General features: G+C 35.0%; 1 protein-coding gene across 1 annotated transcript in view; it reads left to right on the top strand.

Moving 5' to 3' along the window:
• LOC145691552 (phospholipid-transporting ATPase ABCA3-like) overlaps positions 1-18,056 on the top strand; it is a 212,285-nt gene that overhangs the window by 89,752 nt on the left and 104,477 nt on the right. The window contains exon 4 of the mRNA XM_081766959.1: positions 9,579-9,695. Coding sequence (XP_081623085.1) covers positions 9,579-9,695 — 117 coding nt within the window. The remainder of the gene's footprint in view (positions 1-9,578; positions 9,696-18,056) is intronic.

The following is an 18,056-nucleotide window of genomic DNA, read 5'->3' as shown; positions in this document are numbered from 1 at the left end:
CCAGGAATATACTAGACCCGTATTCCCTCATTTTATGTTTACAATATCTTGCAGAACTTCATTCGCTTTGGTTCATTTCTTTTCACGTTTCTGGTGTCAATTTTCAAAATTTTGAGTGGGGGACTTTACCCCTTAAACCGTTTTTCCGCAGAAAATAAAAAAAAAGTATTATTTACTTTTTTGCGTATTGTACATACACAAAGTTATGTTGCATTTCTTCTTGTCCTTAACACACATCTGACATACTGTTAGTAGCACATTTGATTTTTCGTGATTAAAGGTTTGGAGGGCTCGGTGCCCCACGGAACCGTTTTCTGAAGGCAAGTACGAAAAATCGTATCCTCAGTTTACATCTTCAATATCTGTGCACAATTTCGTTCACTTTGGTTCACTTCTTTTTGCCTTTCGGGTGTCAACTTTCCAACTTTAATTTTGGCTTTTATATTAAACTTTATATTATATAACTCTTTTTCTTTTTTCTGAAATTTTTATTCGGGAGTGAAGGAGAGAATGGTTTCCTCTGATATCTCTTTGTTGCCATTCCTATTGTTTGAACTGCTTAAGTAAGATGATTTCGTAATGTTTGATGTCATCCAACTCCGTCACGATAATAAAATTGTCGTTCTTAACAATTTGTTTTATTCTCTTATTTGCAGTTTGCCACACTAATATTTTTGTTACAAAATCTTGTTGATGAAATTATGGATGTTATAATGATGTTGATGAAGAGGGAATTTACAGTGTAGGAAGTGATCTTAGATTACTAAAATTGGAGCTATTTGATCAACAGAGCAAGATAAATTACCAAAATAAAATAAAAGAAATCAACCATCTATACTGCTAGAAGACGGGAAAAAGAAGATATAAAGAAATATAAAGAGAAGTTAGAAAAAGAATACACAAATGAACAAAGCTATGAATCTTTAGTAACAAAAACTAAAAGTGCTGCATCTGAAGTTACAAATGCGAAGGAAGGCAAGAGAGGTTATAGAGCAAGTAATAAGTTGAATTGGACCAAAAATACTGAAACAAAAATTAATATAAGAGAAAAGCCGAACCCATAGATTAATATTAATGAAATTCTTGAAAGAGAATTTGGGAAAGAAGACAGAATTCAAGCATAGAAATATATATAAATAGCAAAAAGATACACACATAGCTAAAATGAACGAAATTAGAAATTTCAATGAAGAAGTAGCAGAAGTAATTTAGTCAGGAGGGAGAGAAGCTGGGAAATGATTCTGTAGATATGTTAGACAAAAACGAAACGAAACAGAAAAAGAAATCATTCTTAGAAATGAAAAGGGACAAATGCTGAAGGACAGGACGGATATTTTGGCGTACTTAACAGATTGGGCGATGAAGTAAAATTATGAAGAACTGAAAAATGAAACAAATAATTTAGCAAAAATAAGTAATAAGATTGCAGAAGAAGAAAGTGAGGAATTAACATATGATATTGAAAATATGGAAATAGGGAAGGCTAGGAAAAAGCTAAGAAGAGGAAAAGCAACTGGAACAGATGAGGTGTCAAATGAGATGTTAATAAACTTAGAAAATAAATCTTTGGAAAGTTTAAAGAATATTATGAATATACTTCAATCAAGAATCATTCCTCCAAGTTGGAAGCAAACAAAGATTAAGTTAATATATAAAGGAAAAGGTAGAGATAAACATGACATAAAAATTATAGACCAATAGCTATTACTAGCTGCGTATATAAGTTCTTTGCAATTTTTCTAAGAGACAGATTAATGAACTGGCAAGAGAAAAACAAACTATTAAGTGAGTTACAAAATTGATTCAGAACAGATAGAAGAACAACAGATAGCATCTACATTATAAGACAACTGATAGGAATATGCAGAGAAAGAAAAGATTTCATAGTAGCACTTATTGATATTGAAAAGGCGTATGATACAATCAAGAGAAAGATATTATGGGAAGTAATGGAAAACATCGGAATATCAAAGAAATTTATTATGCTTCTTAAGGAACTATATAAGGATAACAAATACAGATATGAATATTAAACATAAAATCAAAATGGATAGACAGTAACAAAGGTTTGAAACAAGGATGTCCTCTCTCACCAGTTCTATTCCTGATATACATATACGAAGTGGAAGAAGCATTGATCAAAACAAACAGACGCTTAGAATTTAGATTGCAAGGAAAAGAAAAAAGTAAGAAAAATCCCTGACACTCTATTTACTGACGATGTGGCATTAATTAGTACTAATATTGAAGATATTAAGGAAATGTTAGAAACAGTAGTTAAGAAAGGAGAAGAAATTGGTTTAAAATTAAATGAAGAAAAAAAACAAGTTCATGGTTTTTAGTGGAGACATAGAGGATCAAAATATACAAGCAGGAAACATAGTAATAAGGAAGACTGAAGAAATAGAATTATTAGGAATTAAACCTGAAGAAGAACAATACATTCTTGAACATGAGAAAAAACTGAAAAATAAACTACAAAAATATACAGCAATTATAAAAAATAAAGCAATGTGGTCATACAATAGATATGAGGTATCAAGAATACTATGGAAACAAGTAGCAGTATTAGCGCTAAAATATGCAAATGAAGTAATAACTTTAACGGAAAAAGACAGAAGTATTTTAAAAGAAGCGCAAAATCAACTACGAAGGTTTACCCTAGGAGCAAATAAATTAAGTGCAAATGTAACAATAACAGGAGAGATGGGATGGAGTGATTTTGAAAAAGGAGAAGTTATGAGTAAAATAAAATATCTTCGAAGGCTAAAATTTATGGAGAAAACAAGATTAGTAAAGGTTATGCATGAGGCCACTAAACATATGGGAAAAGGGAAGAACACAAAATGGTTTAGGAGTTCTAGGAAATTAGAAAGAAAATATGATCAAACTACCCGCTGGCACAGAGAAGAAAATTATAAAAATTGGGAAAAATCACAGAAAAAAACATTAAAGAAAATGCGCAGGAAAAGTGGTATGAAGAAGTTGTCAAGAAGAGCAGTTTGAAAGGGATATACACATACAAAAAGCGTTATGAGAAAATAAATTATATGAATAGGATTTACGAAGCATTTGACTTTTCAAGGCCAGGCCAGGGAGCCTTGAAACAGGGGTAAGATTGAAAAAAATAAAAAAGTGAACAAAAAATGTCAACTATGTTTTAAAGAAGATGAAACACTAGAACGCTTAATTGTTAAAATGTGAAGACACCATAAAAATAAGGGAAACATGGAAATGGAACGATGACATGAAAAACGAAGGAAATTTGGTGACATTAGCTTGGAGGCCGGGCTTTAATTTAGCAGGAAGGAAACTAAGTGAGAAAGAAATAAAAAAACAAAGAACTTCTTTAATTTAGTGGAAAAAGTAAATGGAAAACGTTAAATGAAAAAAAGAGCAGTACTTTTTTCACTATTTTTATTTTATTTTTTTTTTATTTTTTTCGGGAATCAAACTTCCGAAGAGAAGGAAGGAAAATACCTTGAACCTTGAAAATTGAGGGTTGTTACACCGCCTTTCGAATTCTCAACCAACCTAACTGCCGAGCTTTTTGGGTTGCCTGCTATTGCAGGGAAAGAATTGCAGGTCGTAATGCACTTTTGGAGTCGTGTATACAACAGCTTCAGCTACAAGAGACACAGGGGTTTCTCGGCAGCAAAACTGGAATAGAACACATTGATTATCTGATAAGACGGGGTATATACGCGCCAATGTTCTGCGTAATTCTGGTCTTCAAACTTGATATGGTCGCCAGTCACATTAAAACGTGTATAATTACATAATCACGTATAGTTACACCATCACGTGATATGTCCCAATGTTGCATCACCTTTGACATTGAAACATTGCTCACTAATCACCTGGTGGTTTAAGAAGTAACATTAGTCTTGGCATTTCACTATTGTTTCCTGACTCAATAGCAATGTTAATTATCTGACAAATATATTTGAATATTAAATTTCCTTGAAGTAATCCCCACACTGCTGGGAACCAGTGACATTATTTTATACTGTTTTCACGTTTTGTTAGTATTCTGAAATTCAATAGAATTTATATCTTTATAGAATATAGTATCTTAATAGGAAAATGAATTTGCAAGGTTTAATAAAAAAGACCTGAAAATATAACCAAAAATTGAAAAGCATGCGGGTATATAAAATATTCTCCATACCACAATTATCAATATCAGCTTCAAAACAATAATTCCCTAATTTTGTTGATGGATCTCTATTTAAAATGATTGCGAGGGGGAAGGTCATTTGTATGGCAACCCACTGCTTGAAAACTCCCTGCTAAAAGTAATGGACTACAGTTTAAGATGCAATTTAATTGTAGGGTATTTAACATCGTGAACTCAAATGATAAATAACGTATTCGTGCCTTGTTATTTACAAGTCCAGAATAATGTTGCCATGGGGGTCGATTTCTACGTGTGATGAAAATTCCCGTTATATAATACAGTTTACAGGTGCTGTTAATTTCTCTTAAAAATACGCTTCCAATCGAAGACCCCATCTTTGAAAATTCAATTAATAACAATCTTCAACAGAAGAATCGTGTCAAATACAAAGTGTGTATATCCATTCGTGTAATCGACTCTTGAAATGGTATATCCAGTATTGTTAAAATATATTCCTGAGCCTGAGAACAAATTGGTACGATCGAATGCAGAGATTCTCTTCAGAGCTGGGTTGCAATGGCTTTGAAATTACAGCTATTCCAACCACGTACAATGTAAATAAATTAATATTTAGTTGTTGAAAATCAAATTAATTCCTTTCACTAGACGCTTTATTCGATGTAAATTCTACAATAATACCATGTAGTAATGTTCCCATAAAGAGGTTATCAGTACCTTTAGATTTCACATCTTTCGGAATTTAAAAAAAAACATTTGAACTTTGGCTAGAGAATATTTTGGTGTTGTAGATTGCAAGTGTTACTATAATGCAATTTGACACCAAGGCTAATGCGGACTTTTTCACTTGCATTGATGCATCTAAAATGTTGAGTTTTGCACTGACACCACTTTCAGTGGCCATGAGACAAAAGTTTTGTTTTGAATGAATAAGTATCAGAAGTAGTTCTACTAAATGAGTTAAAAATATCTTGGTTAAAATGTTACAAGGATGTACAACAATATCGAATTACATACTTTGTTTTTCAGTTCATAACGTTGTTAAAATCCTTTGTTGTCATATGTGATTGTGTTCATATGACCAGTAGTATCTTGTAACCACCTTGTTGTTTGTAAATGTGTAATTTTATCCATCACTATAATTAAGCACTTTTTCCTGGTAAGAATGATATTGATTATTAAATGAAGGAAATGACTTCATTTTATTGTTCAAGTTGATATGTACTTCAGTGAACATGGTATTTGAGAAATGATTGAAGAGTGAAATTGGTTTATCCGTTTCAGTGATGGAGGAGCCATCTGGTATTACAATATTTTCTTGGATGTACAATAATGATTGTGGTAAATCAATATATCCATCACTGCTACAACTCACTACAAATTATATTGGTGAATTTTTATATATTGAACTAATTTGTTTGTAGCTAGTAGTACAATTGTCCAGAACACTGGTTTGCACCGGTAAACATTGAAAAATATATCCAATTGTTTTTTTTTTTTTTTTTACACATTCAGATGACTAATGATGCAGGAAAGCCGTCTTTGAATTAACCAAAAATATCTGATGAAGATGTAAATTGTGTCTTATGTGGTAATTTTGGTTTCTTAATAGGATTAGTGGTGGTGATCGTTGGAAGGTCGATCTCAAACTGAGAGTAGCTGTCTCACATTCGTTTACGATATCTACCTCCCGGAATAGTTTTTAATATATTTTTATATTTGTCTTGAAATTTCAATTTTTGGTCTTGCATATGTTGAAACATTCCTTCCAGCACTTGATTTCGCAGCACAACATCATTAGTGATAGATTTTAATAACTCGTTTCCCACAGTTTTAGCTTCTTGCTTCAGTATTGGTAGCACCGAATGAAATAAGCCATTAAGACAACTACCAATTAAATTTCCTGCTTGATACGAACTTTCCATGTAAACGTTTCCTTTACCGAATAATGGTTGTTGTTGATAGTATTGGAAATGCCGATCACTCATAACGACGACGTCGACGGAAGTGTAGTTTTGTATACACAGTCCCTATGCTGAATAGCATAGCATAAGATGTGCTATCACATATCGATTTGTATTTGTTCAAAATTCATTTTTCTGTTCATTAGAAAATAATGTGCAAGATTAATGATTTGAATTGCATGACTTGGAAAAGGATCATTCACAGAATTCATGTTGACAATTCATAGCAAAGGCATCATTGTGTTTCGAAGAATGACCGATTCAATAATGTAACAGGAGACGTGAATGTATGATGGTAAACGTAATCGTATATCAAGTGTATATTGTTGCTATTGCACATTTTTTGCATATTTTAAAATTACGGTTTAAATCCAAACAATTAATTAAGACTTTGTAAGAATTGTGTGCAGAAGTATGGATCTTTTTATATGAATCTCTTATTAATCATATATTATTAGATGCATCATGAGCTACAATTCCATTGGCTTTTATGCGCGTATTAATTGCATTAATAAGATCCAGTATGGTGCTATAGTAGCGTACAGGAATGGTTACAATCTTCCATGGTATCTGATCACTACTTGATGATTTGTAATTTATTTTATTGTTTTACCGTTATTGTTCAGTAAACAATGTGTATAATGAATCTGTTTAATTTCTGCCAAAATTCTGCAAAAAATTGTAGTTCGTTAATATATGAAAGTCAAGGTATTTTCTGGAAAATAATCCATGGAGCTATTACTGGGAAGTTCGACGTAAATTGTTGATAAGTTTCCATTCTCATTCTTTAATGCGCTTGCTGGATTCCACGAACTGAATGAAGTACGATATCCTTTACACTCGAAAAGATGCTTCTTTCCTCGACATTTGTTCTTATACGCAATATTGTGTGATGGGAAGCGTGGATAGGATATGTAGTGATTGTAATTCTGGGTAGGAAACACCACCGACTAGTTGATGATTTAAGGGATTTAGGATTTAGATTTCTGGGCTTTCGACATCTAAAGCCATTTAGCCCTTCACGTTTTGAAGGGTGACGCCCCTCGGCGAGCACACAATCCGGGGAAAGGAAAGGAAGAAAGGCTGGGTGAAGGAAGGAAGCGTCCTGGGACCTATAAGTTAGGTACCACCCCGGCATTAGCCTGGTGTGAATGAGTAAAACCCAGGAAAACCTCCTTCTGGGTGGCTGGTTTGAAACGCGTTGTTCACTTTTTCGAGCGAGTGCCCCCACCGGGAATCAAACCTGGGACCGCTCGCACCGAAGACTAGAGCGTTACAGAATACGATACGCGGGGCCACTAATTTAAATCCTCTAGTCGGTACAATAGTGGAGTTCTCTGTACTCGACAATGGCATTTATTTTAAGTATTTCCGATGTCCAGCTCTGGAAGTTGGCCATCCCGAAAATACTTATTGTTTTATTAATACACACAGAATCACCAACATGTAAATTCATAGTTTGCTTTGAACGTTGCAATATTTTGTCGTATATGTTATGCCATACCTCCAGTAAATTGTCTTGAAATATGTTTCCAGGCCCCACTTTAATATTGAAATGGCCACTTTCATTATATACTTTTACAAGTGAAGGTAATAATTTGATGTAATTGTTCGTTTGATATTTGATAAAGTATTTCCACATACGGTGAATCAGTGTCTGATTAAGTCTTTCTGCGTTACTGGCTTTAATATCTGGATCGTTTGTTGTAACATATCGTACGTTGGGTTGCTGAGAAAGTTTTGTACCACTTTGTTTGTAAACTCTGTTTCTTGAACACAAAGTAGTACAAGAAAGTTGGTCTTCTGTCTTGGAAAATCTTTTCAAATTCTTTCACTATAGCCTCGGCATTTTTGATTTTAGTCTTAGAGCCCCTCTGTACCGACTAAACACGTTAATCATTCTAAGTACATACCGGTAGTTGTCGTTATAATTTTTAAGTGATTGTAAACAATTTAAATCACATGCTCATTGATCATAAATGTTGTTAACAAGATAGAGGTCTGTACGAAAAGAATTACTTACAGAGCGATATCATGTATAAGTAAGTTGTCTATTTAACCAGAGCTTTAATTTTGCTAGATATATAGCTTTTCCTGTGGCATGTCACAATTTCTCTGCAGCAGAAAATGATGCAGGATGTTGTGGATTTTAATATATTGAATTCAACTTTTTGTTCGTGATTTGTACGTTGACCATTGTGCAAGATGCGTTTTGTTTTTCTACCATTTGATCGTCATCATCATCATCATGTACTTCCTCTGAGGAAAACAGTTCTGCTGCAGATATATCAGAAGGTGTTGTACAATTTAGATTTACCATATAGTTCACTCTTCGTGGATTACCAATACATTCTTGAAACTTTTTTGAAAATGCAAGGTAGTTGCAAAATAACTCCCTGCCTTGGGGATTTGTATGTTTCATCGGGCGAGACACATCTGGCATTAAACTTACAATATTGAATCAATGTAGTTTATTATGTTTACACTGTTCTCTTATTAAGTGGGCACATCATTGATGTATGATATTCCTTTATGATCCCACGTAATTGAGTCACCTTGTTTTAAGCAATGAAATAGTAATCAGGCTTCCTTACAATACATTTTTGGTATAGTGCCCAAGATTTCTTCCTATATGTTGTCATAAAGATTCGGAACGTTACCATCAGGTTACATTGATGTAATTGTAAGTGTTATTGGTTCTTCTTGTTTAGGAATGACATAAAGATATTTCTGTAATATTCTATGGTACTGATTCCATTTTTCTTCATCATTTGAATACGACACATTCACTACAGATAACGCTTCATGACTGAGAATAGATTCACGTTTTTTACTTACACTGGATAATGCATCCATTCGTTGAAACATTTCTGGTGGCACTTGAAGATTTTTCTTGCTATGCTCCATAACGTTTGTTGTTCAAACAAAAAACATGATAACACACTTCCTACAATTAGTGCATGTAAGAATGCTCCATGTAGTGCTACTAAATGTTTATTCTTCTTATCGAATGATTTTGTATGGTCCACGAGGTACCAAAGGCCATCTGCTGGTAGTTCGAATTCAAATGTTGTTGTGATATCAAATCCAACAATAATTTCTGGCTTAAATGATAAACTTGCTTCTCTAAATAGAAAGCTTTAGTATATGCAATACTAGAATGAGAGTTACAGAAGCATATATGTCGAGTTGAGCTTGATCAGTAATGGTTGTAAACCAATTAGATTTTTCTCTACATAGTAATATTACGCTTTTCTTTCGGTAAGGTTGTTGTTTGAAGATTTTTAATTTAGAAACATTTTTCTGCAAAGTTAAAAAATATTAAGCATAAATGCTGGAATTCAATACCTTTTAACCCTACACATCCAAATCGTCTTGTTTAACTTTAGAATAAATAACACAAGAAGGCACTAAGTAATTTACGTTCCATTTATTTTGTCTTATTTTAATACTTATTATATTTATGAATCTCACAGCCAGAACTTCTTGAAATGAAATATTCAAGTCTCGCATCAGGAGTCCATCTGGGATATCTACCAACAGTAATGTTTATGGTATATACAATTACAATAGAAAAAGAAGAAGGATTTACGGTAAGTGTTTTCACTACTAATCATACAGAGGTTGGACAAAAATATCTAAAAAACATTTCATACAGGACACGTAAGTTTGGCACTCCATTATTGAACACGTGTTGCGTGTGCACATCGTTTTCTTTGTTTTCAATATGTTATGTGAACCTTCTTCTTCCGTCAGCAGTAACCAGTTCACCTGTGAGTGTCGTGGGGTAAAAGTGGTGCAGTAAAATGGGCAACTTGACGGACTTCAAAGGAGGCATGATCGTTGGTGCCCGTCTGGTTGGAGCTTCAGTTGCAACAGTGGCAAACGTTGTGGGTGTGTCCAATATCACGAGGGCATACACAATTCATGGGCAAACGACTTCTGCAAAGCACAACAGTGGTCGAAATGCAACCCTGGGAATTAAAACGGATAGATAGGGACCGGAGGGCATTAAAACAGATTATAGCAGCTAAAAGGAAGAACACTGCAATGAAAATTACGTCTGAACTCAACTTCGTCCTACAGAATCCGGTTTCATCGAAAGCAGTGCGATGGGACCTTAATAAGATGAAAATTCATTATAGGGCTGCCATCGCCAAACCCTTGATCACAGTAGTAAATGCGAAGAGGTGTATCCACTGATGCAAGGACCAAAAGGCGTGGACTCATGAGCAGTAGAAACACGTAATGTGGTTCGATAAATCGTTGTTAACCTTGTTTCCAACAACCAGTCATGTTTACGTATAGAGATCACCGTCGTAGGCCTAAGATACAGACTGTCTGCTCCCAACTGTAAACCATGGGGGTGGTTCGGTTACAGTATGGGCACTTTTATCATGGTTTTCTGCAGGTTGTAACCGCTCAGTTGTCAGTTCGCTGTTTGGGCTGGCATTTATTTGTAACCAATTTGAGTTCGGTGTTCGTGGTTCTGTCCTGGGTGGTCCGCCAACAAATATTCCCCTGAGACCAGAACTTACCTGGATAGGACGACGAAGGACCTCTCCAGGAAGGGGTTACAAATTGTTCCCAAATCGCTCGTCGGTCTCAATGATGAGATGAGCATTAGGCGCCGAGAGGTTCGGAAGTCTCGTCCCGAAAACCTCATGGACGATCAGACGGTAATCCAGACCATAACGCATACAAACATGACCCTGACAAACGAACAAAACACACTGGATTAAATAACACTGTACTTATTTATAAGAATCGTATTGTATAAAAAATTAGCGAGGAGGAATGAACACAACACTTAACACATAATATGTATAATAATCGTCATCGCTAAAATAACACTTTGGCATTTTAATGCACTGTAGCCCTTTATATATATGAGATTATGATTGAAATTTCACTATAAATTCTTCTCTCACACCAATGACGCATTGGGAGATTAACACTGGGGAAAGGATCGCCGGGGTAATCCAACCTAATATCCTGGTTGCTACTCCAAACAGTCTTGAGGATTCGACGTGAGCTTTCAGCAAAATAATTTCGGAAGTGGAATGCTAATGTTGGAGGGTGCGTTTATAACTTTTTTGCGCACAAGGTTTATGAGCCTGGGACTTCACTAGTTAGGGGCTAGCCACAATAAAACGTTATTCGCCGGCTAATAGCTTGTGGCCCTTAACACTAAACCATACTTAATTCCCGACGCAACGTGTGTGGTGGCTTCACAAAATACCGGAGTCAAACTCCCTGAGCTCAACAGTTCTAGATAGAGCTGAGTGGTCGACTGAAGAGTGTTGGCAGTTCATTCCAAAAAGCACTCAGTTAAAAGACCTGCATGCACATGCAAACAGAATATCGAAAATCATTTATGTTAATTTTAGTCCACTGGCCACGATGTACGAGACATTGCGATAACTCGGGAGTGTGAAAGTACAGATAAGAAACAAAAAGCAATGTGACTGGCGTCACTCTGGTCACTTAAAAATCTGGTCAGCTAGTATCTCCATAAATGAATAAAGAAAGCACTTAATTCAGTTCCAAATAACTGCAGAATAAATAATGTGGTTAATAATATGTCACGGAGAAACACTGAAAACTTTCGTAGCTCGTTGAAATGTTCCCAGCAGAAAGCAATGTTTTAAATATATATATGAGAAAACAATGAAAGACTTATTTGTCCAGTTGCGTGGGAAGGAAACAATTCCCATCAAAGAAAGAATTTATTTTCGTCGCAGAATATAATATAAATGGAAAAAATAATCACTGTCTTTAGGACGTATACAGAGCGTCCACAAAAATACTTCTATAACCTCGTAGCTGTTATAAGGTCCCATCATAGCCGTGCATGGAATGATGAATGCTAAGGCGTATGGTGCCATATTGGGGTAGCAGTTTCTATCCATGGCCCAAATATTATTCCCTGATAGTGATGGCATCTAACAACATGATTTGGCACCCTGTCACGCTGCAAAAACAGTGAAACCATGGTTTGAGGAACATGACCAGGAACTATCACACCTCCCCTGGGTCCCACAATCATCAGATCTGAACATCATTGAGCCATAGTGATCTGAGTTAGAAAGGCGTGTTCGGTCTCGTTACCCTCCACCATGATACCTTAAGGAACTGGAGCATGTTTTGGAGGAACAATGGTACAAAATTTCACACCACGATTCAGGATCTGCATACGTCCATTCCACGTCCGTTCCAAGCTGTTTTGGACGCAAAAGGAGGTCCTACACCATACGAGGTATGATTTTCACGCTTTTGCATACGTTTTAGAATTTTTGTCCGACCCTTGTACATCAGACAAGAAACCAACAATACTAGATAACCAGAATATATCGTAATATATACAAATTACTTGTCGGAAGTACTCCCAGTTGAATGCAAAACTAATTTAAAATTTCATGGCCTAATAATATGATATTTAAGCTAAAGAATATAAAGGATAAAAGAAATAAATAATTATGGAACACTTGATGCAATGCAAATATAGGGCTAACATGGCATTTCCTAGGAAAAGAAAGACATTAATGTGGTGTTTTGCGTCACAACTCTTGGTGGAAGGATATACAATCAAGCATTTGCACAGGGTATATTCCCTTAGTTTCTTTCTTTCTTTCTTTCTTTTTTCTTTTTTTTGAATTGGACTCAGTGGTGGTATTTTTCATCTTTCTTCTCGTGTATGTAATTCAGTATTCTACTTAATCTACTACAGAACGAACGCGACCATAGATACTTCGAAACCACGAGGTTCCGTTGAGTTCGACTACGAGGAGCAATTAATGACACGTCATGATCAGAAATCGAGCTGTTGAGAACACTCTGTAACTGCAAACAGCTTATAACTATACTGTCAATGAACACTGAGAACGCCTAAATTTAGAATTTAACTTATCATTCCACTCGAGAGCCAAATTTTGCACAACTTCATGGATTGTTGAAAACTGTTTTGGGAAACTAATAGCCCCATACTTATGTATTGTGGAGTACTTGGAATAAGTGGTTCGTAAAGTGTATGGATGAAACTTTGATTCCATGTGACATATAGAGGGAGTTGATCAAAGACGGGCGCAAAAGAACAGATTATGAACCAAAAATTCATTCCAAGTAGATAAAGGGTAGGTTAGGAAGAATGTGCAAATTAGTTGTAATTAGATGATATTTGGTTTTTAATTATAATTATCATTAGTATACTAACAGTAAGCATGCGAAACGACAATCTTTGTTGGATCATTACACAAGACTAGGGGATAAAAGTTTGTAAAAGTATAATATACTGTTCAAGAATTTTTCTATACCAAACGCATTATTTTACCAAGTGTTTACTACTATATTAGTTCTTTGACCTCTTTTCAAATAATACGTAGACTAAACGTTAGTTGAGAGATGTTTTGACGTGTAGAAAAAACGTGATTCGTAACTATATCATTTACTGTACAGTGAAATCTTTCTATGTTAGTCTCACACGTCGGTTCCGTTTAAAAGTGACCAACGTAGAGAAATATTCAACTTACAGAAAATAAAAAAAATTGTGAAGTAAAATCCATTATAGTCTGAATTATAAAAACTTCCAATGATATAACTTATTATTATTTATTAGGAATATCTATTATAAACACTTCTTCTATGTTAGCTTCTGAATAGAAATGTGCAATACGGTTTTAAATTTGCACCATAGATTATACAGTTCATACAGTTCATACAGATTATACAGTTTATCCCAAGACTGGAAATTGAAATTAAGAATTTATTAATAGAAGTAGTCCAGTCCCTGTCCATAAGACCCGTAGGAATTTTGAGGTGGACTAAGGTTCTCTTCAGATTCAAGTAAGACACGTCTCAGTCATGGAAACAATCTTGGGTGATCATCTGGCAACCCGGGCATAAGTTGGCAAATTGGAAATTCAATATGGCGGCCATGCAAAAATGCCATATTTACCTAAAACACGAATATCTCACCATTAAATGAAGCTAGAAACTTCATTCTTGTACCGAATTCAAGATAATGAATACTGTAATCAAGAAACATTAGTAACGTCGAAACATAGTGCCGCCATTTTTAAATATGGCGGTAGGGTTTTCGAAATTTCGATTTTTTCGCATAATATTATCATTTATTCGAAGATAACTACGGAACTATAAGAAATACCATAAACATATCTGAAATGAACGGGATAGAGCATAATGAGAGCTTTCCAACGGTACCAATATCTTTTCTCTATCTTTAAATTTGACGGAGTTATTGAAAGTTTAGTAGCTCAAGGTGTTTGGCTTCAGATTAAGTTAAGAAAGGTTAAGCGCTAAAGCAAAACTATCCATGATTTTTCTGCACAAGTTTTAATGCTGATAAATTACTCTAAGATCTTATAATGAGATTTCTAGATAAAAGTGCAAATGGTTAATAATAATAATAATAATAATAATAATAATAATAATAATAATAATAATAATAATAATAATAATAATAATAATAATAATAATAATAATAACTCGTGGTTGCTAAAATAATAATTCAACAATTTAAGCAGAAAAAAGCAATATAATTAAAAGTAATATAAAGTTACTACACTAATACAAATAATAATAACCTCCTTAACAGCTACTTTGAGAGTTCCTGATATTTCCGTGAATCTCTTATCTTTGATTGATACAGCTGGAGTAGGACCGCCGTCAAGCAAGACGCCACTGAGAATAGTTTCCCAATCTCGATTTATTGTAACTGTCTTCAAAAATTCAGCCAGAGCAGCCTGAATCAAAACTTTGTTCTCAGATGATGCCCAAAATCTGTCCATCTGTACAGGAAGAGTTGTGGTAGTGCTTATTGATGTCAATGGTAGTGGCTGTACAGAAGATCTTCTTACCCTCTCAGCACTTTTGATTGATGTTGGAAGATAGCTATCAAACACATAGTCGACACGGCTGAATTTGCAGGCATTATTTACAATGGTGTCAAGTGATGTGAACAAGTCTTTAAATGTGGCATTTCCTTTAACTTTCAGTCTTCGAAACTGGTTCATTACACCAACTACAACACAGGTTCCGAGAGGATCATTTTTCTGAAAATTTATGGCCGTGGTATCTAATCTTTTTATCAAAATATTCATAAGCTGAGACTTTGATGGTTTCGTAGTGGCGCCGTTCTCATCTAGTAAGAATGAAGGTGAAATATCATAACTAAGAATTTCTGCCATCGACAATCCTCTCTCCTTGGCAATTTCTACTTTTCTTTGAACCAGTAATTGATCCTTGATAACGCTTCTCACAGTTTTCTTTTTCATCTGCATGCTAGGTTGTGTTAACTTCGAAATGTGGGAAGATTTTGTCTGTGAATGGGTGCCATCAGTGATTACGAGTGAGAAATAAACCTTTCCTGTTGTAATGTGGTAAAAGCTTCTTCGGCAGTCATCAAAAATTGTAAAAGTTTCTTAGCACTCGATTCCGGGACACACTCATTGGTTAGAAGGTTGTGAAGCTTCACTTCGCCATTCACAATATAAGGATTTTTTCTGGTCTCAATGTACTGGAACATGTTTTGGATACTTTCTTCCACTTTATTTCTGAGCCTTCCCGTTAATTCATGATGCATTTTTAACTCATAATCACACGGTATAACATTAAGAACAGACTGAAATGTTTTTCGTATGAGCAGTACTCCATGGTAAGCAAGCTTCCATTCTGCAATATATTCCTTCCTTTTTGTTTGGCCAATAATCTCTCCAGCTGATTTTTGAGAACGAATTATTGTCTGTTCGAGAGCCATGTCAATACCCACAGCGTTAAATTTTTCACTTCTCCTTCGCACAACAAAATGTCCTTGTTTGAACTTGTTATATATTTCAGGATTCAGCATTTGCTCAAAGAATAGTGAACCCCATCACAAATAGTTTATTCTGTCAAGTACCTGAAAAACTGGAAGGATATCTTTTAGTGTTTGAAGATAGAGACTGCAATTACCTTCTCTGTTAGCTCTTATGAGTTTCTTTAAAAGACTTATTAGATGTAAGGACCCCTCAAGGAATTAACACTACTCAGACATCCTCATCGGCTCTTCAGTGAAAACATGTAAGGCTTCAAAAACTTCCTGTGATGCTGCAACCAGCTCTTTAAACTTTGCTTGCGCATCTTCTGTTGTTGAGTGATTCATAGCAGTAAGAACATTTTCTAATCCACTCCCATTTATGTACTTACCAATACAAGAAAGTAAAATTTTGGTCATATGGAAAGATCCCAAGAGCAGCAGTATGTTTGGAAATTCATTTGAAACTAACTGAATTTCTGCTGCAATATGAAAAACGCCTTCATCACATGAAATTGGCAGAGCTGGTTGATCGAGAACTGAAAGCAAGCTTTGAAAGTTTATCATACATGAATATACAGTATCATAAGATGTTACTGGATAAGGCAAAATAGGGAGAAAACCAACTTGTTGTAGTGGAACATCAGCTTCTGAAATAACAGCATGAATTCCAGACCAAGTCAATGTTTTTTTGTTTGTCAATCCTCCAACAGCTTGCAACATACTAATCACTACCTCTTCTTTCTTGATCTCATCACACGGCAAAGTGTAAGCATCTTCAATGATTTTAAGATCCTGTGGAATGTTCAGTGGTGTTGATGGTTTCTGGATAATCTCTAATTTGTTGATGGATAATCTCTAATTTGTTGACATGGTAAAAGGACACCCGTTCCTTTTCTAAGTTTGTTAAGAGCTACTTCAGATAGCGGTGGCTTACTAGGATTTACACTTGGAGTTTTCTGGAATAATACCATAACAGTATCATGCGTACCCTGTAGACCGGAAAGGCTTGCCTCTTCGTGGTCAAAGTTATCCATAGCACCTACAGTAAAGTTACTACTGACAAAATGACTTGGAAGTGCAAGGTTCTGTGAGCATGCTATCATAGTGTATTGTGCAAGATTATGACGAGATTCCATAACTACATTATAGCTGACTGATAACCCAGCTTTATTCAATAATGTTATCAGCTGTTTGCTCTTACATTTTTCATGAATTGAATGGCCAGTCATTAAATGCAAACTGGTTTTCCTTTTCCCCTTATGAACATTATAAAACATTATCTGGAAAAGGACTTTAACTCGATTTGTTATAAGAGTTTCTCTTCTATCGTTGTTGTCTTCAATTTCACTGCATTCTGCTTCTTCTTCGTCTGAGCTCATAAATGCTCGACTGTTATAATTGATGTGAGAAAACAGTGTCAATTTATCCACGTTGAATACATGAGAGAAAAAGTCAATTTATCCACGTTTAACACATGAGAGAAAAAGTCAATTAGCGGTTGGGGAATAGATGTTGTCTTCCATGATTTTTCTAGTTGATTCGCATCTCCAAATTCATTGTCTAGGTTGAAGTCTGTTTCCAGAAGTGATTTTCTAATTAGCTTTCCAGCCTCTCCGACAGAAGAAACAGAACGTAGTTTGTCAGCTATTTCATCAATAGGGAGGTTTGATGAATAAACAAGTTGGGACTGGTTTCTTTGTAATGGTTGGCAAAATTAAATAGTATCACCAAATATATTTTTCATGTATAGTTTGGCCTCTTTCTTAGTAATTAAATTCTCTCCAGCCTGCTTGTTGACATAATCACGAACCTCAGAAAGGGTTAGGCCATAGCCATTATTTAGAATGTTCTGAAAAAGTAATCGACTATCCTCCATTAATTGACTTTTTTGGGGGGTTGATTCTCCTTTTGTTGACTTCGCTTTTCATATTTTTGAAAGTACGCTTCCAAACAAAGTTTGTGGTAGTATAAATCTTCTCCAAATACAGCGGATTGATCTTCAAGATCACAAGTTCTCGTGCACACGTCATCTTGGAAGTACAAAGTTACTGCAAGGAATAATTTAGCACGATTCGTTTCACTTATTCGATATTTTTCTTTAATATTATTGTGTTTCAAATTTCCACAAATAATACATGGA

The sequence above is a fragment of the Thermobia domestica genome, chromosome 8, assembly GCF_964235325.1.
Source record: "Thermobia domestica chromosome 8, izTheDome1.hap1.1, whole genome shotgun sequence".
Lineage (NCBI taxonomy): Eukaryota > Metazoa > Arthropoda > Insecta > Zygentoma > Lepismatidae > Thermobia > Thermobia domestica.
This window is presented reverse-complemented; position numbering and strand designations above follow the sequence as displayed.